This window comes from Haemaphysalis longicornis, unplaced genomic scaffold (assembly GCF_048455015.1).
Source record: "Haemaphysalis longicornis isolate Haplotype H1 unplaced genomic scaffold, Haemaphysalis longicornis Haplotype H1 scaffold_7, whole genome shotgun sequence".
Classification (NCBI taxonomy): domain Eukaryota; kingdom Metazoa; phylum Arthropoda; class Arachnida; order Ixodida; family Ixodidae; genus Haemaphysalis; species Haemaphysalis longicornis.
Genome location: NW_027526422.1, coordinates 115,561,003 through 115,586,651, shown reverse-complemented (window position 1 = coordinate 115,586,651; position 25,649 = coordinate 115,561,003). Strand labels below are relative to the sequence as shown.

The following is a 25,649-nucleotide window of genomic DNA, read 5'->3' as shown; positions in this document are numbered from 1 at the left end:
AAAAAAACGATCTTTAAGACGTTTAATCACTTTTCTCACGTGCTAATTGCAATACTTTGAAGATGCTTATGCTGGAAGTTTGTGTGTGATTTGGGCAGTCCCCTACGAGTGTTAACCAGCAGCGAAACCGCTTCTTTGCTGACGAATAAATGACAACTCACTCAGAATCTGCACGAAATGAACAGTGCAGCCAAAAAAGACAAAAAAGACTGCCACTTTTTTGGGGTTTTTATGTCGTTTTGGAGTTGATTTGAAGCGCATGTGTCAATTATAAAAGCAGCAGCAGCTGCAACTCCAGCACCGAGTATACGCTCATTAGTTCGATTCGCGGTGTTCTTTTAGAATTAGATGAGGAATCGCAAACGTTTGTTTGGCGGGCACTCTCGTGCACATAATAATATCTGTAGCAGCACATTACGACGCACCTCACAGTGCTAGTTGCAGTTCGCAAATCAATGAAATAAACTCACTTCGTACAAAACATACCAATGACGCATGTACAGCCTTGCCTGTCCTTTCAGCCGCTTTCCAATGGGACCGGTAGGTGCGCCTGAGGACTGTCCGCCGGGGTGTGTCACACCACAGATCAGCGAAGAAAATAAGCGTCCTAGTGGGCTAGACATAGAATCCAGGGTCGCCACCTTGCGAAGGCTGTACTAACCCGGTAAATTATTTCGCACAGTTTTCGTTAAGGAGGACTCACCTGTTAGCATTCCTTTGGGCCTACGGACGTAAAAATCATAGTGCACTAATAGGAAAAGCTTTACATATCCATAGAAAAGTTCACAACGGCCTACTTGCTTATTTTAGACATACGTCACTTCTGCACCGAAATAAAACAAAATTAAACTTTTCCTTGCTAGACAGCTACCGCTATCCAGTGAAAAGTGGATATCCCACGATGCGTTTCTTGTTCATTTTCTATCTCAGTAAAGGTGTGATATATATTTCGAAAAGAAGGAAACTACGCTGTTGGATACCTTGCTTTGAATCTGTAAAATCTGTCGTATCAGTAAATTATGCTTTTTAAGCCCGTCGGTCATAAAGTAGCAAATCACGTAGGGATGTGATCAGGTGAATCCTCCTTAAGACTCGCTGCACGGCGGGCAGTACTCTTCCCGGTATACCACGGGAGGGCTGCCCAGCGGGGAAGGGCAGAAGACAGCAGCAGGAATGTGGCTACTTCGCCACTATGCGCTCACGCGTTAAGCAATGTTATACACACAGAATTGAGAATACACCAGCCTGTATGGCGGAAAACCAGGACAGACGCTGCTCAAAGTACACCTGACGGGCCCGAACCCATTGAGCAGCAGGATAGGGGGCGAACACGAACGTGTTTATTTCATCAAAAAACGGGGAAAAGGCTGTCAAGGACGATAGAAGCAACCCTTGAAAATCAAAATTCGTATAAACATAGGCAGAGAATTAGGATGCGAAGGGAAATGGAATTACATAAATTGGCTAAGAAATCTCTATAAATTGGGTAGAAAACCTCGCGGAGGCTAACGGTTGAAGTAAATTCAATGGAGAACAATAGTGCAATCTCCGCACCTACGCTTAAAAACAGGAGATCCCTCCGCGTGGGGGCTACGGCAGGTATTGTTAAGTAAAAGCTAAATATTTCGAACTCAGGTAATTCCAAATTCAATCTAATTCAAACTGACGCCCTGGTCCCGGCACAGCCCTGTATATTTCAAGAGGGCGACAACTCCCGCGTCGGTGTCCAGAACTAATTCGAACTGGGATATCGATCTCCTGTTTTCCATTGCTCCTCGCAGAAGAAGAGGGCAAAGAGTGATTACTATGTCTTGCAAATGCAAACCAAGAAATATTTTCTAGGAATGCAAAGCAATGGAACAGAAAAACAACAGCTAAAGTTTTTTTCGCTTCGGCAGCGAGCGGCCCGCCGCATGCTGTTGCGCCTGCTGTTGGAAACCACGTGTCATTGCAAATCCTCTGCCGCAAACGTGTAGAAGTGCCTAATTTGCGTTAGCGAGTCTGTGTTCTATTACCGTAGTGTGGCGCGATGTCCATTCAATCCAGCGCTTGCCCGCTAATTCGAACTCCGCTTAATTCGAACAATGTTGTGGACCCCTCAAGTTCGAATTAACGAGCTTTTACGGTACTAGGATGCCTCGACAGGGGACACGCACGTGCAGCGAGACCCCCGAATGGTATAACCGCATCCCACGTGCTCTAACGCGTGCTTGAGTGGCTCTGGAAGGCATAAAATGCCATGCCTCGTTTCCAACAAGCATCTTAAAGAAATTACCCCTTAAGACAGAGCTGCACGTACAAGTGCGCAAACAAGAAATGAAAGGCACAGAAGTGGCGCTATAGTGAAAAGCGAACCGTAGAGATGAAAGCGAAGATATATCTGAACAAATGGGTTCTGTGCATGGTTGGAACAGAAAATTTCTTCAATAATTTTTCATAAAATCAATCATCGCATATTTAGAAGAGTGAAGTCACAGAACGGAAATGTTTCGAGCAGAATACTTTGCTCACTGTCAATTACGCCCAGTTCTGATTCTCGACTTCCTCATCCAAAAATCACCTCGACATTGTGGTCTGCTACTCGCGGGTATTGACGAGATCGTATCTTCTTACTTATCTATTTGCACCTAAAACACCAAGCTTAGAGACATTTTCTATACGCGAGCTCTTGCATGGCCGAAATGTACTTTTGTAGTTGAAAGCTCGCGATCAGAAAGAGGTCTATCACCGGTGTAACATAACCGGACCTTAAGGTAAAGTGCTCGCGCTAACCTCAAGTGGATGAGAATAGACTTGTAAATGGTAATACATGAGTAATTTAGCAAATTATAGGTGCGTATTGGTACTCTTACGCTCGTTGACAAACATTTGATCACTTTCGTTAGGAAATAGGCACTCGGTACGTGTGGCCGGCCGAACAGTTACCGTGATTTAAATGCTTCGTGAATTCCGATTGCTCGTTACTTCTTACAGTGAAGGGACTCAATCTCATTATTTCTATCCAGACATTTTAAACCACAACTTAGGCTTTTTTTCTTTCACGTAACGCATATTTCACTCCAGTGACTGCCCTCGCGCGCTCGTGTACCTCCTATGGAAGAACAGGGTGCAACAACTTAAGCCGACAAATCGACAATTTTTCGGTAGCCGATGCTGACCACAAGTAATCCTCTATGCCTCGATAGCGAATGGAAAGTTCTAAAAAATGAAAAGGTATATTCGCTCGCCTAAACCACAATTTTTTTTAATGCGGCACATTTCTTTTTCTGACGCTGAAAATTGATTCCCGAGCTGAGACAGTTGGGATAAAGCATTGGTAGTGAGACTTCTTTGCTTCAAAAATGAATGCGCAGAAATAATTACAGTCCCCTCTAATCGACAGAATGGTAAGGTCATAATGTTAAATTGTCTGTCAAGAGGTGCTAAAGGGCCTTTACTCGTAAGCAGACTTCAGATAAGCTGATAAAGCCGCCATTTAAAAGCTCAAAACTCAGGAGGTACCATCACTGGTGGCGCGGCTGCGACCCAGACGAAGCCAACACGGCACTGTTGTGCTCTAAGAGAATATGCAGGGCGACGCGGGCCACTTATTGTAAACGCAGAACTCCTGCTGGCGTGCTGGCAGAGTTGCTCACTTCTCCGTCGTAGGTGTATGCAGTCATCTACAAAATGAAATTAGGGCACAAAAATATAAACCGCAACACACTAATTAGCGCGATTTCTTCTCATGCAAGTCAAATCGACGCATCGCCTATTTCTAGTAAAACATCTGGGAAATGTGGCTTTCCAAACCTAGCAACAGTGTTTTATTATTGGACCTCCACGAACGGACTTTTTCTCATTTTGTGTGTTCTGGTTCATATTTCCGCGTTCGCATTTTAGTTGTCCACCACGTACGTTAGGTCAGAGCCGACGCGGCTATCCGGAATTATCTATGTGCATCACACAGCTGTTTAAGTTTTCAATTCCACCGTGGAGCGCTGCCAGAAAGCTCCACCCAGCCGAGCGCATGAGAGCGCGCGCATCTTTAGGTGCGCTAGGCGTCGTCCAGGATTGCGTGCGGGTTTGCGCCACGTGAGGAGCTCGCTAAAAATACCGAGAAAAAATACCGGCCTTACGTGAGCGTGCGCCCCACGAGGAGAGCCTGGCGGCGGCCAGATCGACCGTCGAGAGCCCTTCACCCAGCTTTTGTGGCCTGATCTGTCGCGTGCTGTTCTCCTCGCCAGTTTACGTGCGTTCGCGCCAGTAGGGGGGAGCACAGACGCCGTGGTCGCGCTACAGACGTCGAGTTCGCGAACCCGGTTGGCGCCCGTTCTAGCGCGTGAAAGAGATGTGAAAGTATGCGCACAAATTGGTACTGGTCTGCCAGTCATGAAGAACGTTCAGCGGAAAGTTCGGAATTCCATTCCTGGTGCAAGAGCGAAGGGAGAGGGGGCGCCAGCTCTGATGTTGCTCCAGTTTTACACCACTAGTGCAAGATTGCGCCATTGTTTTTTTGTTGCGCCCTTTTCGTGGTCGTTTGCCACCAGACGTTCGCACGTCGTTTGGCCTAACATCATTGATGCCTAACAATCGAAATGACACGTAGCCGCAGGTGCGTATCGGCAAACGTTGGCCCCAAGGACATTTTTGCGGTTCCAGCCCGCGAGAGGTGTGGTCGGTTGAGCTTACTACCAATATGTTTTCCAAGCAAATCAGATACCTGCTGTAGGGCATCAGCAAGTGACTGGAGCCGTGCACTAACATACAGATGAGCAAAACTGCATTGCGCAGCCACAGATATCGCTGCAATACCACCAATCATAAAATCAAGCGGCTTGGAGTACGCGCACAGAAGGCAATCTATCAATGTCTAAAAGGCTATCAGTGTCAATCTAACAAGTTGCTCGCTGACGTATGAACGAGCATAACGACCGCCTTTACGAGTCAGGGCTGCAATACCTTCTACTTCTTGTATAAAACGAGAGAAAAGCATCTAAATAAGTGATCCTTGGTACAAAATACCTCAGCTAATAATGTTCGCTTTAAAATCTTCTTGCGGAATTCAAGTACTCGAACTGTGCCGTGGCGCAAGCGATCTGCTCTGTAGCGTTGTCGGATGCAGCTTCAAGGGACCTTTGGAAAGCGCCACCGAAAAATAGCTACTTTCTGAGGGGAAAAAAAATCGAATACTTTTGGTTTTGGAATCTGAGGGACAATCCCTCAATAATTTTTGGAGCCAAGCCCGCGTATGTGACAGCGCGTAATTTTTGTCGCTGAATCGAAACCATTTTGCGACTTTACGACGAGCTGAAGAACAATAAAACTTGTCAAAACCTGGCATTTTTATAGTGTGGCCTTGGTGGTCAAATGTGGCACTACACATTGCAACACCTGCTTTTTGGCGGGAACTTTGAAATGCGTTTTCCGCGCAGTTGCGTGCAGCCTAGCGACCTTCTTCGGAGTGGCAGCCAGGAGATCGGCTGGCTTCCTGTACGTCGCCATTCTGCGGAACTTCAATGCAACACGTGCGGAGGCAGCGTGGCCAGTCATAGTCATGAGTGGTGTCATCTCACTGGGAGGTAAGACCGCGACTCCCTTTCGAAAGTTTATTAGAGGGCTTCCTCAAAGTTTTCTAAATATTTCAGCTCGGCAACGCCTTTAGATTCCGCCATCAGCAGTTTTGATTCTTCCACAATATCTTATTTTTTGTCCAGTCAGTACATTTTGAGTATTTTTCTTGGATCTCCAGCCCTGGTCAAACAAAGTTACGGAGAGCGAAGTGGACCTTACAATTTCGAATAGCTGCAAAACCTTGGGTTCTGGAAAAAAACTTCGCCGGATAATTGCTATTGTATATTTATTTATTTTATTATTTATATACGTAGTTAATGGTCTGTGGTACTAATTCTTAGTTTTGATGAAAGTTACTTTTGCGGCAACCTTAACTGTTTGGAACGGTATTCCGTAAGCCTGCTCTTACTTGACGTAATCACCTCATTTAACTTCAACGACTCATGACATTCGAACAAAGGGGGCTTTGGTACACGTACTCGAAAGTTCTCTTCCAGTGGGAAAGTAACGGCCCGTGTTTACATACTCGGATACACTCCATTCCTCGGCGGTTTCTTCGCATCAGCAATTTATCGCCTACTGAACACTTAAGAGATAATACTGTTGTGTATTCCTGGTAATTTCGCAAGTCATTGGCACGTTCTCCACGTTCAGCGGACCACAGTGTGCAAAATATGGCCTATAACACGATTAGAGAAATTGTATAACCTAGACAAATTTGGTGAATTCCTGCGAGAGGAAGTGTTGCTTCAAAAGAGTGGAAACGTTTCGTAGCCATGTGGGAAATATGTAAACGATGCTTTTTAATTTGCATCAAATGTTACTACTATAAGCACAGCCCTCAAGAGAATCCAGGTATAAAACATTCAGTACGGCAACAAACCATTAGGAAGAATGGCACGATGTGGATTTATTGATCTTAAAAAAGCTTTTTCTAGACAAAAATATCAAAACCCTTGTGCGGTGGGTACTGCTATATGCATACAGCCATTAGAATCATAGTTCTACGCCAAGGTACGTAAGTCAGTAGTGTTTAAAAATGATGCAAGTGGTCAAGCACTAGGCGTATGCGGCTGTTTTTATTCAAATGTGGTGTGATAGAGTGTGACCACATTACCAAGCGTACTGCCACATTCTTGAGTCAGGATAATTGTGGCTGTACGCCTGACATGTCACTTGGTTTAATGACTTGCACAATATATTCCTCTTTATACAGTTGCCTCACCGCCAAAGTATGCGTGGCATCCGGCATAGATACAATGAAACCATTTTTGTTCCCATTGAATAAACTCGAGTAATTGCATGTTGTCTATTTTCGCCGACAATGAAGGTCCCAGTATTTCACTGTGCTGTAAAGTGTACCTACTTTTCGGCTGAATCCAGGCTTCGTGTCCGGTCCCATCGCCCACAAGTTCACGGCAAGGCCAGTGGTAGTGGCCGGCAGCGTGATATCTGCAGTCGGGCTCATGTTGGCGTACTTTGCCACTAACGTCGGGCACCTGGTCGCCTTCCTCGCTGTCTTTCATGGTAAGTAGCTTTTAAGGAGCCAATACTCAATTGCACGGCTAATTCGTTAATATGTACCAAGCTCAGGCCCTTACGCACGCTTTTCCAAGAGAGAACATGTTGAGTTCAATGCTAGTTCAAAGATCATGTTGAGTTCAAGTTTGCCCTGGGCTCTATATACCGCAAGGTGCCGGAAGGGCTCTAGATACCGCAAGGTGCTGAATGGGGAGGAAGGGCGTCACTTAAAAACATTAGCATTGTGAAGTGCTCATGTGTGAAACCGCAACATGAAAAGAAGTCGATAAGCAAATAGGTAAAGCCCAACATCCCGCAGTGGAATTCATAAGACAACTTCAGGAGAAGAAACAAGGATAGCTGTTGAGGGAATTCGTATTATTATGGTGCTCTTTTGTCCTTAGGGTAAACATTCATGAGCCGCATATTTACCTATATATGCTTGCCGCAAGCTTCGAATGCTATAATAATGACCTTATTTCATTCAACTTGTATCCACAAATCTTTCGGTGTCGGGTAATGGAACAGTAAACGTGGAAAGGAGGTTGGGATAGTACGGGACACAAAACTGTACGAACAATTTTGTTGAAATGCCAAGCTGATCGTGTTGAAAGGGACAACTTGACAACGCCACCGGCGAAGTCTAGAGGTTAGGATGCCACGAGACACAAACTCGATACCGGGCTGTCGCAATGCTTGGCTCTGGTTTGTAAGACTCCTGTTGCGATAAAAGAATTCATCACCGGGCACCGGGTGAGGCCATACAAGGTAACCAAAATTATACAAGTAACGGTCACTGGGACACAAATAGCACCCCCTCGGCTGAGAAAAACCTCCCTCCGTCCTTTCACGATGTAGTATTCGGAGCCAGCCTATCTGTAAACCCAAAACTGAACTTACAGCACTAGGTTCCCAATTGTTTAACAGCAGCACAGCAAGGTGGCGATCAGGTCATGCAGCAAAAGAGGCTAAAACTTTCTGGGTCTCGACAGGCCACCACTGCAACTTGAACCTGGCTACGATTAACAAAAATAGTCTGTCCAACTACAGCAGTTTCGCTGTGCTGCTAGGGAGCTTCAAGGTTTTAAATGTATTTTAAAAATAATAGAAATTGCAAGACCAGCTCTGAATCACTGGATTACTTGCATATTCTGTGCCTTTGAGGGCATGCCGAAAATAACCTCAGGGTGTTCTTTTTCATCCGCAAATAAATAGCAGGAAATGGGGAAAATTCTACAGAATTACTGCTACCGAAGAATGCCGAATCAGGGATGAATGAAGTGGATAGTCAGTAAACTTCTCGGATGAGGGCTTAACGCGAAATTAAGAAAGAAGCTAGTAGGCTAACTCGCGGAAGAGTAATTCGCACAGCCAATAAACATCTGTATAATCAGTAGTGGACAGCCTGTCTAGCATGAATTAGTATGCCCTATTTATATACTCGATCAGTTCACATGCGTCCGTTCCTGATACTCGCCTTTCATAAAATGAAAGCTCAGCTCGTTTGACTTGCACTGCATTTCTCTAACTAATGTTATCACAGAAAAAGCAAGAGGCAGGCAGCAGTTCCGACATTGAAATAAACGTACTTCCCGGCAAGTACGAAAATCACAAGAGTGTAATCCGCACGTCCGTCACTCCGCGTTGTGCGAAGATATCAAGCTTGACTATGCGGCGTCATAAAACGCGAACATAATTCCTATTCACATGAAGGGGGATATGAAACGCCTTAAGAGCTGCAAGCCCATCAGCTTACTCTCCGTTTTATAGACGCTATTTACAAAACGAATACTTAACGAAAATAAGTAACAGACTAGATTCTCATTAACCCAGATGGCAGACTGGGCTTATGAAAGGATACTCAACAATGGATAACATCCACGTCGTAAATTAAGTGATAGGAAAAGCCGCAGAGTATGATAAACCCCCTTACATGGGACCTATAGACTACTAAAACACGCGTATTTGAGTGAGCACAGCAGGAGTGCTGGAATCATAGAAAAACCAGGGGATAGGGGGATAGAGGAGATCTACATAAGACGCGTAGACGACATATTATAAGGGATGTATGAATAACCCTTCACAAGCCAAGCGACCAATTCCCGATCCGTAAAGGCATACGACAGGGTGATAACAACGTGCCAAAACTTTTTACATCTGATCTGGAGTGGGTATTTAAGAATCTTGACTTTGAAAACACAGGATGAAGGATAAGCAAAGAATACTTGAGCCATTTCAGGCTCGCAGACAATTCTGTCTGGCTAAATGAGTCAGCAGAACACCTGCAAAACATTCTTGATAAACTAAATTCAGAAAGCAAGGCAGTGCGGCTAAAAAGAAATAGGAATAAATCTAAAATAACGATGAATAAACATACCAAAAGCGCCATGTTAAGCGTGTGTAACGAAATGGTAGAACAAGAGAAACATAACTACCGCGGTCAGATCACCTGTGCTGATCCCAACCACGATAAAGAAATCCGGTGCAGACTAGGTATGGGCACAGGTGCACTGCGCAAACATTCCCAAATAAAGAAAAGTAAAGAAAAGAAAAGAAAAGCTCTATCACTGAAAGTAAGAATATACAAGAAATGCCAACTTAAGGGGATGACATATGGAGCGGAGACTTTGCGCCTTACTGAACAACTCAAAAGCAAACTTAGATCGGCTCCAAGATCCAGGGAATGAATAATGATTGGAGTAACACGTAGTGGCATTAAACAAGGTACCTGTATTACAAAGCAAACTAGAGTAGATCTTATCACAGTTCAAATGAAGAAAAAGAAATGGACGTGTGCTGGCCACGTAGTTAGGCAAATGTCAACCGGTGGAATATCAGGGTGACTGAGTGGGTACCGATAGACGGGTATACAAAAAGGGGAAGGCCAATTACTCGAGGGGGGACGAAATCACAAATTTCGGAGGCCAAGAATGGCCTCGAGCGAGGCTGGGCAGGAGCGGTTGGTGGTCAATGGGAGAGGCCTTCGTCCTGAAGTGGACTTTAACAGGCTGCTGCTGCTGCTGTTGATGATGATGATGATGATGATAATAATAAAAGCCAGTTTGTTCTAGGGCTCTACAGATAAACCCTAGCTTTAAAACAAAACAAGCGCTGTGTGTGGCACTGCACATTCACAAAACGCAGTTTCTCGTCACTAAGAAAACTGAAATATCGGACAACCGCATACGACCAGGCACTACTCTCTGGACGCCATATTCCTTGTGCCGAAATGCCACCAGGTAACTCCAAGTACTGAATGTTGGAAGCTTTGGTACGAAGCTTTAATTCGTGCGCTTCACATGAAATTTATGACAGAGTTTCATAATTTTTCTTCGTGTTTTTTACATGCATGCTTCAACTTTTACAGATAATCGAAATGCGAGAAAAAAACCTATGGCCGTTCGTCATGGTCCTCATGGCCGTCATGGCCACTGGTCTGGCCTGGAGCAGTTAATTGGAGTCAAACATTTGGGCACAGCATTTCGCCGAATATTTAGTTTGTCACTTGCACCTTATAGGGGCCATGCAGACAAAATACAAGTTTGTTTTATTCGAAGGAGTTGGTTGGTGTTTTATATTGCCCCCAGCGCTTATTTGGCAGCAAACGGGGCTTTATTCACTAAAAAAGTCATAAATGGAAGTTGCAATTTTGATTCTCCCGCCAAATCAAGTGTTTCATGAGGTCTGCCTTGTCGGGACGAGGATAGGTCTTCAAGTGAACGTTAGTTACGCCGTTTAGTCTGCAGTGAACCGGAAACTAATCGTTTAGCGTCAGTCTTCCTATATGGCGCCACCATACTGACCGCTTTTCGCCCTCGCTTCCGTTTTGACCGTATTTGCAACTGGTTTGTTTTTGTCACGGTTGGAAGTAATAGTTATCTGAAACATGGGGTACGCTCGACAAACAGGTTCACGTAGGACAACGTCGCTTACGCCAATATGCCAGTGTTGTGTGAGGCAACCCTAAAGCGCCAGACTTCTGTAGAGATATAACTAGCATACTGCGCGCAGTACCAACAGCAGTAGGCACTGGCACTTGTATGTTCACGTCTACTTTCGTAACTTCAATTCTTTACCCTACCATATTTACTATTATAAAGTGAATATGCATTACAGTTAAGCTAAAATTGCTCGTTGTGCAAGCTTATACGCTCTAACTTGCGTTTGCTTTTGCCGGCCTTAGCAAATCACACGGCTGTGCACATGATGTCATATGTTCTAGTGCGGGAAATAAGCTAGTTTCGCATGGCCATTCCCTATATCCTAGTTATGTAGCTTATTTGAGCTAAGCTTACGCTAAACGTGGTGTCAGTGTAATTTTAACGAGGCAATCTTTTTAATGAACCAAACATGTTTTGTCTTTATGGCCCCTTTAAACATCCACAAAAAAAAACGAATGTCCATCTGCTGTGAGCGCGAGAACGGACATGCGGAGTATTTATGTTCCTAGTACTGCAGGCATCCACTGTGCGGCCGCGGTTGCAACGTTGTGTTATAATGAAATATCGGGCGCTGCTTCCCAACGTTTATGCGGCATTTTTAAGTTCAACTACCGTACATCGTGATTCGAATGTATTCAATTGGCAACATTGCGCCTCACTACGGCATACGTCGTATACCTGGCGTTGTTTCGGCGAGTTAAAAGCGCGTTTCTTATTTTAAAATCAAATCTCAGCATGAGCTGATAGGGCGCATATTTATCCTTACAGTTTACTCTCGATTATTGCAAGAAGCTAAGCTGGAATTTTCCATTAATTGGGAGTGACATTCTGGTCCCCGCAATTTTACATGCGATTCTAAGCAGGAAATTGCTCGTTAATTCGAAGCGGAAACCCATATATTGGTTAACTTGGAGTTATTTTGAATGAACAGCCTCTAGGTGCGCATCATTTCACGATAAAATGTGACGTTTTAAGTCCCAAATTCCGCCGCGCTCTGCACTATGTCTGCGCCATCACAACTGAGTCAGGCACAGTCGGTAAAGCGGCAAGTAATCTGAGACTCGCGCCAGTGTACTTACTGTTCTCTTCTCAGGTGGTCAACGTTGTTTGTTTTGGGCACAGCGCCGTATGAGCAGTCTGCGTGGTGGGCGTTTCAGTCTTCCATTTCAGCGACGAGTTTCAACTACCAGGGCAATCGAAGTCATACGCTCGATTTGGCAAGCACGCGAAATTCACAACGAAATCGGATGAGACGCGATGCGGACTAATATTATTGCTGTTTTTGTGGTTTTTGTTTAATTGGAAATCCAGTTAGATGAAACTTTTTCCGCTCCCCATAGACTAAGTATTAATGGCAGTAGGCTGTAGTTGAACCTAGCTGAAGCTGCGCTTTCTGCTTCTATAATCTCAGCTTGTAACAGCAGGTTGTACGGTCATTCCGAATGATTGGGCATTTATTCCAGTAGGGATCAGCTCTTACTAGCTAGTTTTCAGCTGGTCCCCTGTTGGTCACAAATAACTTGGAATTCATTCGAACTGGGGCCAGCTCATGCAATTTGCGGCCAGTTGATCCACAGCTGTTCGTGTGTTGGGCCCAGTTGGGATCAGTTGTTTGGACCGTAATGGTAAAAGCTAGCTTTAAACGGGGAGTAGTGGATTCCCTAGGGCCAACTTAAATCCGCTAAATAAAGTACGCTTAAGAGTAACGACGCGGACGCACGGCGGCAGCCATTTTGGTGGCTGACGCCAGGATGGCCAGTTTTATGCGCCCTATTGCGGCTGACATTCACGGGCGGAATTGGTCCGGGCACCGCTCGGCAACCATGACAGCTGTGTTGACTTCTCGCAGATTTAGAAACAGCACGTCGGTGCAATGTGGACAGGCTCGGTTACGCTAGTGTAACTTATTTAGTGGCTCTAGGTTACGCTAGAGCCACTAATTAAGCCATGCTTTTAAAGTGGCTATAGGTTACGCTAGGCCACTGTCATTCTTTCCCAGCGAGAAGCGATGCAGGTGTTTTCCACCCTCCTGCCGGTCGATACAGCCCAGTACAGAGCAGCACAGCATCGATACTCTGTCTGGGGGCTTCAAAACTCACTCTCAACGTGCCATACAGCCGCACTGTGCTCTGAAATTCACGACTTACCGAAAAGCGCGCGTGCGGCAACACAGATGCACCAAAATGTCAGCGCCCATGGGTCTTCCCGGGGTAAACAAATGTCACGTGATGCGGTTCGACCAATGGTCGCTGTCGGTGGTATACATCAATGACAGAAAAGAGTGCCGATACTCTGAAACCTGATGTAGTGGCTCTAGGCCAACTCATTCCCAGTTAAGGGTAAGTCCAGTTCAAGGAGGTAAACTTTTTTAACCTACTTGGTCCAGTTAAGAACCAGTTGTACAACTGGTTTTGCCAGAGGAGGTGGCTGTGTACACTCGGTAGGCACATTCATTTTGAGTTTTAGCATGGCCGCTTTGCACAACGAGGTAATGCACTCGTATTAAAAATTACACGCCCAAGGAAGCATAGACGTGGGGAAAGGGAAAGCAAACACAGTACTGAACTCACCATTGAATATTTATTATAAAAACAAAGTTACCTAGTGAAAGAAAACCCCTCATGTCATGTCAAGTTAATTTAAGAAACAAGCAATGCGGAGGCTTTTATTATTGAAGTTCATCACTCCGAAATGAAGAACCTCTTTTCATGCAACCTTTCTGGCGGTGTGCTGACGCAAAGTTCACTGTATTTACAAATACAGCAATTCTCTGAACGCAGAAAAAAGCAATTGCCCCGGGAAGGGGACTATAGAACATACGTTTAATCATAATGATTTGCGTGGTAACTGTCCATGTCACTACAACAGGCATTAAAATAGTCGAATCCCACCAGCATAGTTGTTCGGCAACACTACTGCTGGCGCGTGTAACTCGGTCAATCGTTCCATTTTTGTGCGCTAATTTTCACTTTCTGCGCATCTTCTTTGCGTCCAATTTCAGGCATCGGAAGTGGCATGGTGTTCGTGGTGACTCCGACGCTGATCAACGAGCACTTCATCCGGTACCGGGGACTCGCAATGGGCATCAACTTCGCGGGCTCTACTATGGCGACGTTTGTCTTTCCCAAGATGCTTGAAGTCTTCACCGACAATTATGGCTTCAAGGGAGCCATGCTGCTGTTCGGTGCTGTTAGCCTCAACTCGCTAGCGTTCAGCCTGTTTCTAAGGCAGCCCGCCTGGCTAACGAAGCGCCTTGAGGCCGAGGCCAAGGCGTCTGCGGCCGCTGCCAAGATTGCGGCAGAGGCTGTTAATGTGCCAAAGACATCCCTCACCAACGGTGACGTGTAGGTATAGCATTCACGACTGGCTCTTCTTCGACGTTTGCAATTGTTGTTCCTTAAATAAGCATTGCGGTTTGCTAAGGCTGTATTAAAATTGAAGAGATTGGGGTCTTTGTTCATACATGCGACCATTTGGTATGCAACTTTAGTGAACGTAATGCTGCTGGGCCTTTAAATGACCGTGCCTAATGAAAATATCCCATAACAACCAGTCCTCACGCCGCATCGCAGCGTATCACATTCGCAGTGCTGTCATCTGCAAGTATGTCGTTAATAGAGAGTTTTATCAGTCCGACTGTTTCGTCGTTTACGCAGTTACTGTGATTACCGGGACCCGACTGCGCCTGCGCGCGCGGAAGGGTGAGGAGGAAGGGCTTGCAGGACGCACCCCACTGTGACGAATGCAGGAGCATGGCGAGGGCCTGCCCGCGGAACAAATCTTCCTACCGCGTCGAATGCGCAAGTGCCCAGACGGGTCGCAGTCAACACGGTAATCGCGTACAACACGGAACATACGTACTCCTAAAACTCTATGCTTTCAGTAATACAGCTGGCGTATGCAAAAGAAACGATTATTTGTTTTCTCTCTCTTTGGCTTCCTCTAACGCTGTGGTAGTTACAGCGCCATGGACGTTGAAGCAAATGTTCTGATACAGCACGCAGGTTACAAATACAGTTTAACCTGGACAGAACGAAGTGGCCGACAATTCGCAATTTCTGGATACATGCAAGTTTTTGGTACATGCGCGTTTCGAGTGAAGGCTCGTGTGAATGAAGCAGAAACGAAACCAAAATGCTAGACATCAGCGGCGGTAAACTCACCCTTAAAAAATTTATTTAACAGTGAAGAACTGCGTGATTTATGCTTGATACTTTCCCACGAACTTAGTGACTACGCGGCACTCCAAAGTAGCCAGGTCACATATACCCGCAGTGGCAGAGGTAACTTAAATACCACTTTTGATTCTTGAAATTTTTTCGGTACCTTCAGGCGTTTCAAGGACAAAAGTTACGCTGAAAGGGCTGCGCTTCGCGGAATTCATGCTCTTATACGCGCTAAAAATTGCTTAGAGGGTGCTAGCTGGGATATTGTACCGGGCAGCGACGTTCTCTCTCGCCGGTGTAAACGGCATTGAAAATTGCGTACTTGCCTTGAAAAGACCAAACCTTTCATTTTCTGGCAGCGGAACTCATCACCGACACAGCAACGCCGCAGATAGCAGGGGAGAGTCCCGACTACATGCCTACAGGCTGGCCTAGCACCTATCCGACACCGCATTGACACTGCAAACATACGGTAGTTTGCGGTGGGGGGCGAAGTGTTCTAAATTAGTGCATTTCTTCAGCCGATTTTTCAGAAAAAGTGTAAACAACAATTGGTCATCGGCGTAGCAAATTCGTTACATCAAAGGTAACCGCCGGAACGGCTTTCTTTTTGATACATACAGGTCGCAAACAGATGAGTTTCAATAGGGCTGGCAATTGGGAATTGAAGAACTTCTTTAAATACAGATATTCTTTACGTAGAAGTCTGTTACACACAGGTTAGAAATAATTACTCGGCGCGCCTTGGTTTAACCGGTTTTTCAATTAAGCTGCCTGGGGATGATAATCATATATTGGCCATGCTCTTTGCATTGAGTAACCACTAAGAGTGCTGTAACGAAATAGAAAAAAAAAAACACAACGAAAAGATTCATACACATACACCCCCAAGCGCACGCGCACACCTTCACAAAAAAAAAGAATAGCACTGCATGGGGTGAACAGTTCAAGCGTAAGGTAGATCAGAACACGAGTTCACTGTTACATTGAAACCTTGACGCGGCTCTGCTCCCCAGTCCACCATCTTGTTAATTTTCACTTGGTCACCACGACGGTCGAGTTCCTTTCAGCCGAGTCACCACCGGCCGCCTCGCTGGGATGGAAGAACCGAACGCTTTACAATATAGTGCCGCCGGCCCCTAGAAAAAAAGTTCTAGGGATAGGCGCGAGCGTTTGCCGGTCGCGGCCGACCCGGCGTGGAGTGCCAGCTGACGTCAGAAATAATTTTGGGGAATAACGAGCGCTTGCTACGTGGAGCGCCCGGCCTGAATTTCCCTGGTGCTGTTCCCCGCCCCATTCGCGCCTTATAGGGATTTAGCAAGTAGGGCATCTCTTAGTTTGGCGAACGCTTCAAGTCCGGAGCTTTTCCTGGGCTAAATGGGCGAAAGCGAAGGTGCGTTAAAGCAAAAACAACTGTGGATAAAGTACGTCGTTTTTCCTGTATTTAAGCGGTACCCACCTGATCACAGAAAACATGGTGCACCAATACGAAAGGTTTAAAAATTCATGAAAATGATCCTAACGTCCTACATTGCTAGTTTATAAATAAATTACTTCTTTACTGAGATAAAAATAAAGAAGAAACGCCTTTTAGTTTATACTGGTTATACTCCTGCTGTCTAGCAAGCAGGAGTTTTGTTATGTAGTACAAAAGTGACCTATCTCTAAAATAAGCAAACTAGGCCAGTGTGAACATTGACATGTATTATAAAGCTTTTCCCATTGGTGCACGATGATTAGTAAGTCCGGGGTTCATGAATCAGGAATGCCCATAGGAATGCTAAGAAGTAAGTCCCCCTAAACAGAATGACGGCCGACACCATCTTATATAAGTTGGGCATTCGTCTGGTTGTAATCAAGTTAGTCCGTTGTAAAGTACCTGCAATGTAGGCAGTAATCTCTATAATCGAATGCCTCTTTGACGCGGCAAAACGTTTTGAAGTGTGTATTGAAAGTAGCTTTCCCTTAGCTGGAAAAAGTCATGCGGGCACTTATTTATTTCCCACAGGTCACTTGCCAACAAGCGTGCCCCGCCCGCGGTCGGGTCATTCAGGCATGCACTGACAGTCTTCTCGTGCCCCATGTTCTACGTCATCACGTATTCGTACATGAGCTACATCTTCGCCTTCGAGTGCTACATCTCCCTCCTCGTTGACTTCGCCACTGACCGCGGAGTCACATTTTCAAACGCCATCACTATGCTCTCCATGAGCTCAATCGCCGACTTGATTGGCCGTCTCACCCTCCCAGCCGCCGCTGACAGGTGGGTCGCCTATCAATGTAGCAGTCTACAGTTTTTCCTAACACTAATGAAGTGTTGTACTTCCGTTTAGACACACCTTCTTCAATACAGTGAGGAGCAAAATGTTTTCAGGTGGCATCACAACCCGGAAATGTGTTATCACGCAGTGGTTTGAAGTAGAAATAAGGTAACGCTGAATGCGAACACGGTGATTCCTAGCCAGGGGTCATACCACTGGCACCGACGCTAAAAAGACATAGAACTGCATGCGCGGATTACTGCAAAGTGCAAGAAATGAAAGATACCAGGAAGCGAGCACCAAGGTTGTAAACTTTACCAGGTGAAAGGTAAAGTAAACAGGGGGGTTCCAGGCGTTGGGACCGAGAGGAAATAAAATAAATATTATATCTTGAACCACAACAAGCTCTAAACATCTGTTGGTAAGAAAATATAAACTGAGAAACTTGGCATGTTCCACGTCGTATCTTGGAAAAGAAGGTCTAAGCATCCGTTGTGCGGAGAAAGAAAAGTGACTAATTCATCGCATTCTACAGAATTCCAATTTCCGCCTAGATTATACGAAACGTAGGAACGCTATGTTACATTTAAAGGATATATGCAACTTTAATAGAGCAACGGTACAATTTAATGCACTAACATGCACTGATTGCCACTCCGGGATTTCGCCGCGGTGCGTGCTCGTTCTACGTGCGTTGACATTACTAGGGCGAAACAATGTGGTTCAATTTCAGTTACTTCTTTTCGGTCGCATACACTTTTCGAAGCACTCTTTACATGAATTCCTGCCATCCGAACTGCGGGTTTTGGTGCAGTGTTTTTTTTTAAGAATGCTATAAGACTGGATTGGAAATATTCATTTATTTTATGGATTCAAAGACCAGCCGACAAGATTGCGTTGGCAGGAATTTTTCTAACTGATATCCCGAAGTGAGCCACAAGAGAGCACGCTCTATATTTTGTGTGTGAATCACGGTAACAACCAAATATCATCAATTCCGACAAAGTTACTTGTGTGCAACAGTAATTGGCAGTTTGCCTAATGCAGTGTTGGACGTCAAGTATTTCAGTTTTAGCGTGCAACTTAATTTATTGTTGCGTTTCTGACGCTCACAATGACCGACTGTTTTTGCAGGGTTATGAAACCGTAATTACGTAGCCGTCCTAGATCTCTTAAATTGCAGGGATGCGGCCTACCATGCTTTTTTTTCAACACAGCACATGCAATTCGCATCTGGCGCACTACAGCGCTTAGATATTGGGCTACTTTTATTGTTACGGCAAATTGCCCATCTCTTCTCTGCATTGTCTTGCTTGTTAACAGCGCAAATAAAACAGGACACAAAAGGAAGAAGGAACGGACACAGCGCTGACTTACAACTGAAATTTTATTGCGGTTGCCAGCGGTTTTGTAGGAACACTGGCAATAACAACAAAAAGGAAAAATTAGAAAAGGAGAAGGAAAAGAAAAGTTTTTATACATGATAACATGAAAGGAATAGATACATCACGTATTCCTTGGCGTGTCACGATAAGAATTTTGGGAAGGCATAAAACTCACAGTGGTCATGACGAAACGAGATAAGTACAAATGACATAACAAAAATCATGGTCGCAATCGAACCGTGGGACAGGCCTAAGTAATCTTCATTTACCGGGAGGGGAGCGCTGCGCCAAGTACTGACACTCCTTATCTGAGAGGGAGATAGATGGAGTGCTTACGCATTGTTGTCCTAACTTTAAGATTTCTTTGGCTTCTAAAATTTCCCGCACGATTTGGTTGTCATGCTTCCCTATCACTATGCTCTGATCCAGCGCCGGCTGACATTTGGAAACACAATCGCGGCAATGTTTGGCGAGATGACCACTGAACGCTTTGGAAACGTTATTCTTTTCTAATTTTTTCTTTTTGTTGTTATTGCCAGTGTTCCTACAAAACCGCTGGCAACCGCAATAAAATTTCAGTTGTAAGTCAGCGCTGTGTCCGTTCCTTCTTCCTTTTGTGTCCTGTTTTATTTGCGCTGTTAACAAGCAAGACTATGTACCAACTCGCCCAGTCGTCAGTTTTGTCTTCTCTGCAGTTACGAGGCTGGCAGACTACTGCAGTGTAATTGCCCAAATTGTTAAAAATGCGCGTAACCCTGAACGTAGGACGGAAATCCAAATAAAATGGTGCCTTGGTTTAAAAATTGAAAAATTTCTTAATTGCAAGGTAATCAGCCGTTCGCCCGCAACAAAATAGTACTGTAAGTCTTATACCTAGTAAGTAGGCAAGGCTAAAACAAAATGAACCGTCAGAGCAAGCGCTTGGTGTTAAGCATTATTCCTTAGGTGAAACACTGTAATTTAGTTCATGTTTTGAAGGAGCGTCGCCTGGTTTAGTTCTGTTACGACGCATGTTTAGAGAATTAAAGCGTTTCCTTCAAAGAACAATGGCGCAAACCATCGTCAGTCATTAACTAACACCATCTGTGCACTCCAGGATGTAGCAACTGCAGAGCTCATTGGTTAACATAAATGATAAAATCGCTATAAGATCTACACTAAGCAACAATATATTAGCTCAATAAAAATGCGTTATCGTCAACATGGATAGCGACCACTTAGAGGAAGTATATGGCAAGAAGAAATATTGTTTTCCTGCAACTCCCATACCTAATGTTACGTTGTAGTTAGGAAAGCGTGCATGAGCCCGCATTATATACAGTTATCGTGATGGAGAAGACACAGCCTAAATTTTCTGCTGGTTTCTTTCGTTTCGGCGGATATCTATTATTTTTGCTTGACTATGTGCGAGAGGAAAGTTATTTCAGCGTGCCTTTTTTGCTGGTCTGGTGATATGGCTTCTCGTGGGGAATTTGGGTTTCTTACAAAATCTCCACTATTGTTGTTCACAAGGGCACACAAGTAAATAAATATTTCAGCTGCTACATTTAGCACAAGCAAGGATTTCAGATGTGGAAGCGTAATTTTTGCATGAAAACAATTCTACGCTGAATGGTTCTTAAAAAGAAAAAAAATTATTAGCAGGGTTTGTATTACTCGTTGATCTACATTCTTCATGAATAGCTGATGTTTCGCGGGAACAGGGGCCAAAAAAGAAACAGCACCAACGGTCATTATCAACGTGAAATTTTGTTGACAAAATAAAAGCTTATAACAGCCCAGAAGCTGGCTAGCAGGTACAATCGCACAATCACAATAGCCCCAAGTGATTCAAGAACTTGTGTGTTTTTGTATCCATACCCCCTCTTCATCATCCGAGACTCCTTTTTTAAAATGCTCAACGTTGAGTGATAAACCCATTGCGATCCCCTTATCTTAGTATAAAATTCCGCAACTAGCGCAAGCGTTCCGCAAAGGCTGTGTTTAAAAATAAGCCGGGTGTCAGTAGAGCACAAAACTTAACAGAGTTCGCCACAACGCAACGATAAACTTGTATAGAACCTTCCAGTCAACCATTACCGGTGGCCTTTATGCCACTAACAAAAGGAACGCTAAGCCTATCCTAAGCAGTACATCTAGTCACAGAACATAACAGTAGATAAGTAGCATTTAGCTCCGTTCAGTTTTATTTTCTTAAAGGCTCTCGGCAGGGACTATTACATAAGGGGTGGGGCAAAAATACATCAGGTGCGAACAAGTTGACAATGTGAAATGTAAGCATTGAGTTTTTATTTTACAAAATAAAGGTACGACAAAGATACAACAGACTAAAGGTCCGATCTTGGGGAAGGCCATTCTAGTGACGAGCTGTTCGAGGAATAAAAGAAGCGGCTAAAGTAGTAGTATGAACACAGGGGCGGGCGACCTGTAAAGAGTGAGAGCGACGTTGAGATGTGCGTGTGGGTGGAACGATGTAAGGTGGGTAACGGAGCGAACCATGGGGAAATTTATGAAACAGGCAAACGCTGAAAATGCAGGGATGCAGAAGAAGGCTAGGAAGCGCGTATTTTAATTTTGAGGAACATGCGCTGACGTGATACGTGAATAAACCTTGCTGCGCGGTTTTGAAGGGGCTATAATGCAAAGCTAAGGTATGCCTGGTGTGGGTTCCAGTAAGGGGATGCATATTCCAGCCTGGATAGAACAAGGGGTTGGTAGGCGAGCAGTTTAACAGGCTCCGGTCCGTAGTGAAGGCCGCGTTTTGGAAAACCGGGTACTTTGTTTGCTGATGATATAATATTGTTGATATGACGTTTCCAGGACAGATAGTTAGACAAGGTGGCAGTGAGATATTTGTAGGTCTGTAGCAGAAAGTAGGATGCTGATTGCTGATTCCATCGTTAAAAGAAATGGTTTCGAATTTATTTGGGTGAAGGATCATTAGCCAAAAATCACACCATTGTCGAAACGGAATAAGATTGTTTTGAAGGGTTATGATCACTATAGTTAGTAATTGAACGTTAGACGACATGATCGTCGCAAAATGCGGACATTTGAAGGAGCATGCATTGGCCACTCAATAAAATATAGAGTATGAGCAAAAGGGGCCCAATTACGGAGCCTTGTGGCACTCGAAGTTACTGGGGGGGGGGGGGGGGGACCCGAACATTAGTCAAAACATTAACGAACTGGGAGCGGTCAGTGAGGAAGGCCTCCATTCATTTTGGTACAGCAGGGTGTAAGCTCAAATTGGAAAGCTGAAATTGTAGGCGGTTATGGCGTAACATGTCTAAAGCTCTAGAGAGGTCCAATAATATAGCATTACTCATTGTCCTTTTCCTCTTTTTACTAGTGAGAAGTTGGTCTTCTCGGCGGATGAGCGTGTCCCGTTGTAAACACACGTCGCGGAGGTGTTCTGATTCTGTCCAGGTTATCTCTGAACACAGCGCACAAATCCCAAAGCTTTTTTGGCATCATTACACGTAGCACTGCGCGTATGAGCAGTGTTTTGGGGCTATCCGACCGGGCATGAACAGTAAACGTGACGGCCAGTATGTTGTATTTGTCCTGCTTTTGCTTGACTCCATCGTGCCGTAGCGTCGCCGTAGCTTGATAACAATTATGAATGGAGAAACTACATATTCGTGAGACAAGTGTTCTTATGATTCCTTCCCGGTCCTTTTTGCTGTTCTCTAGGTTTGGTGCCCTTATTTCATTCTGTGTATATTTTACTTCAATATGTATCAGTAAGGGTTTTTATGCATCTTTAGTTATACTGCCGCTTATCAGGTTGCACCAAACGCACTTCCTGTTTTCTTAGTTTATTTTTGGGATCAATGCTTCGCGCTGTTTACAGACATCCATTTATAGCAGTGAGGAGTGACTTTACAGTGATTAATTTTAAAACTTAGACAAGGACAATTGTTAAATGTTCGAAATTTAAGTGTCAGCCGAAGTGCCGAGTAGCCCACGAGCAATTGCCATTTACACCCTTTGAGGTTGGAGCCCACGAGGTAACATTACCAACGCTTGCATTATTCTAAGCCCGTATAGCGTTGCCCTTCCGGAACGCCAGAACAAAGCTACGGCTGCTCGATGGGAACTAGGTCCCATCGAGCGGCCGTGACCGAGCGATCATTACTGCAGACCAAAGAGAACATACCCTGCCTAAGCATCCCACGGTGTTACCCTCTAATGTCTCCCTCTAGAGATTTCGGATGGTCTCATCACTTGAACTACATGCGTCATGTCGTGTGTACAGGGGCATCTTCACCAGGCGGACCCTTCTGACGGTGACCTTCTTCATCCTCGGAACGCTCTACAACCTCCTGCCCCTGGCGTCAAGCTACGCGTCTCTCTTCGCATTCGCCTCGGCAATTGCGTTTTGCATCGGCACCTGCATGGGCCTTTTCTCTGTGCTGGTGGCCGAGTACGTGGGCATCGAGCGGCAGTCCATGGCCTACGGAATGGTGTCGGCCTTCACCGGAATCACATCGCTCTTCAAGCCTCTGGTTGTAGGTCAGTGCCGAGTAGTGTATGTGTGGTCTTCGCTTTTTTCTCTGCATTCTGGGAACTGGAGCCAAATATAGTTAACTTGATTAAAGTCACAGACAACTTCCTTACCAATGTTCTCACGTAAAGGGTATAACACAATTGACTATAATATCCTCACGAGAAAAAAACTAAGCGGGAAATGGCGGAGAACGCTGTGCTTCCTCAGCTCTAATAAAGACGAAGATGTGTGCGGGTGGTGCGTATCTTGCTCGGGCGCTGTCTATTCCCCCATAATGTAAACACGCTGCCTGACCTTCAGCCATGGTTGGTGTCACTTGTTCTTCTGCCTAGTAACATGGTCAAGATCTGGTCGTGGCGAGGCTGGAGCTGCTGAAAACGGTCCGCGTGTTCTCAAAGATTTCGTCCAGGCCGAGACGATGTCTAGCTTTCAGTCAGAATGGGGCTGATCGAAAGTTGTTTACCAAAGAGTATTCGGGGTGACAGAACAAGTGAGACTGACCATGGCTGAAGACGAAGCAAAGTATATACATGGGGTCGGACATGACAGGACCAGGCTCAGCTATGAGACCCCCACACACATCTCCGTCGTCTTTTACGGCTGTCTTTTGTGGGAAAGGAAATACGCTGCTGAAGGTTCTACGTCAAGGGAAGGGGTCTGGTCTGCGAAAGTCACAACATCCTCTCTAAGTACAATGTACCAGCAAGTAGAAATGCTGTTAGGTAGGTGACAGAAAATACTGGTGATTACAAAACACACATTTACACAAGTTGTAATATTTCACGACCAATTTTCAATGCTTAGTTAGTACAGATAATAAAGTATTCAAAGTCGTATGAGAGAAAATAAGTGCTATGTCATCAGCGTATAAAATACTTTGAAAAGAGCTGGTGCTTGGCACGAGACCGCTGATACAGATTCGAAATATTATTGGTAATACATTGGACCAGCGTGGAGGACCACCAATAGAAAATATAGATAAATGAAGAATACGAGTTAGGAATACGTGCTGTTGTTGGCCTGTTGATATTTCTGTCCCTACAAGTTTGTCCCTCTGCAAGACATGGCACGTGACTGACGGCAGCCGAACTATTTCCCGCGATCTGAGCCGTGGTGACGAAATACAAGTGCTTTTTCACGTTCAATTACAAGTAGGTTGGTGGAGATAATCATTTTGAATCGAACTTCTAATATACCTTGCGCTTTTAATACCTCTTTTTCAGGTTACTTCCGGGATACGGTTGGATCCTACGACACCCTCTTCAGGATCTGCGGATCGGCAGTTATTGTGGCCGCTACCATCTGGACAGTCATACGCCTCGTGGAAAGCACAAGGCGCTCTAAGCGATGGACGCTCAGTAATGGTATCAGCGTTAATGGCATGAAAGTGTCACCTGTTGAACCAAAACACATCTATGGCGGCACTCAGGGAGACTATAAAATATATTTTCCCTGAGCTACGGTGAATGGTGCAATTTTTATCATAAATATTCATTACCGGCTTCAGCCAGCCTCACAGCGAAACGTGATAAGTAGGCGCGTGAGGGGAAAGCGTAGCCAGTTCGTAAGTGTGATTAGCTTGTCTTTCTCAGTAGTACGACAGCGTGTGCAAACTACCTCGCCATCACATACGTCGACGTTTTAGCGTTGTCATCACCACAAAAGAAACAGTAAAGTTATTGATGTAAACGAGCCTGCGGAACAACTTACTGAAGATGAAACCAATGAAAGAGGTAAAAGCGCATAAGCGGTTGAGTGCAACTCTGGAACGTTCAGCAAACGACTTCAAAACTGGTTCCAGTTGCGAATTAATCCACCAATCTGCGATGTCTAATAGATTTCGTCACAATAAATAATTCTGTGATTACTCCGGCCCGGTGTACAATCATTGATTGTACCGTACATTTACAAAACGGTATTTTTTGATGTAGTGCACGCTTAGTGTTCCGAAGGTTTAGTACTTTCACCGCTTGTCGTGTCGAGTTCCTCTGCAGGCAAGGGAAGGAATCCAATATTCGCTTTTATTCAGATTTAAATTGTATCGCCGTTGTGAAAAAGTCGCGCAATATGTATGAAAGGTCATGCCTTCTTGTGATACGATTTTACGGATCAGTATTCTTTGTAAAAACCACAGTTATAGCTTCGCTCCATCGCCGCAACATCTCTCATACCGCAGCATGCCGGCACTCTCGCACTGCGGCGAATTCTTCCAGTGTGCGGCTTTTGCAACATGTGGATCAAATAGGTGCTTTGTTAGGCCCAAGGCGTCAGATTAGGACTGGCCAAGCGGTTACGTGGGCATCGTCGTA

The 25,649-nt window shown here is 44.9% G+C and overlaps 1 protein-coding gene across 1 annotated transcript in view; it reads left to right on the top strand.

Moving 5' to 3' along the window:
• Positions 1 to 24,957, top strand: part of LOC144146848 (monocarboxylate transporter 13-like) — a 71,551-nt gene extending 46,594 nt beyond the window's left edge. Inside the window, exons 3-8 of the mRNA XM_077678788.1 lie at positions 5,415 to 5,561; positions 6,937 to 7,080; positions 14,017 to 14,359; positions 17,190 to 17,444; positions 23,089 to 23,345; positions 24,564 to 24,957. Coding sequence (XP_077534914.1) covers positions 5,415 to 5,561; positions 6,937 to 7,080; positions 14,017 to 14,359; positions 17,190 to 17,444; positions 23,089 to 23,345; positions 24,564 to 24,796 — 1,379 coding nt within the window. The 3' untranslated portion in view covers positions 24,797 to 24,957. The remainder of the gene's footprint in view (positions 1 to 5,414; positions 5,562 to 6,936; positions 7,081 to 14,016; positions 14,360 to 17,189; positions 17,445 to 23,088; positions 23,346 to 24,563) is intronic.
• The last annotated feature ends 692 nt before the right edge of the window (positions 24,958 to 25,649 follow it).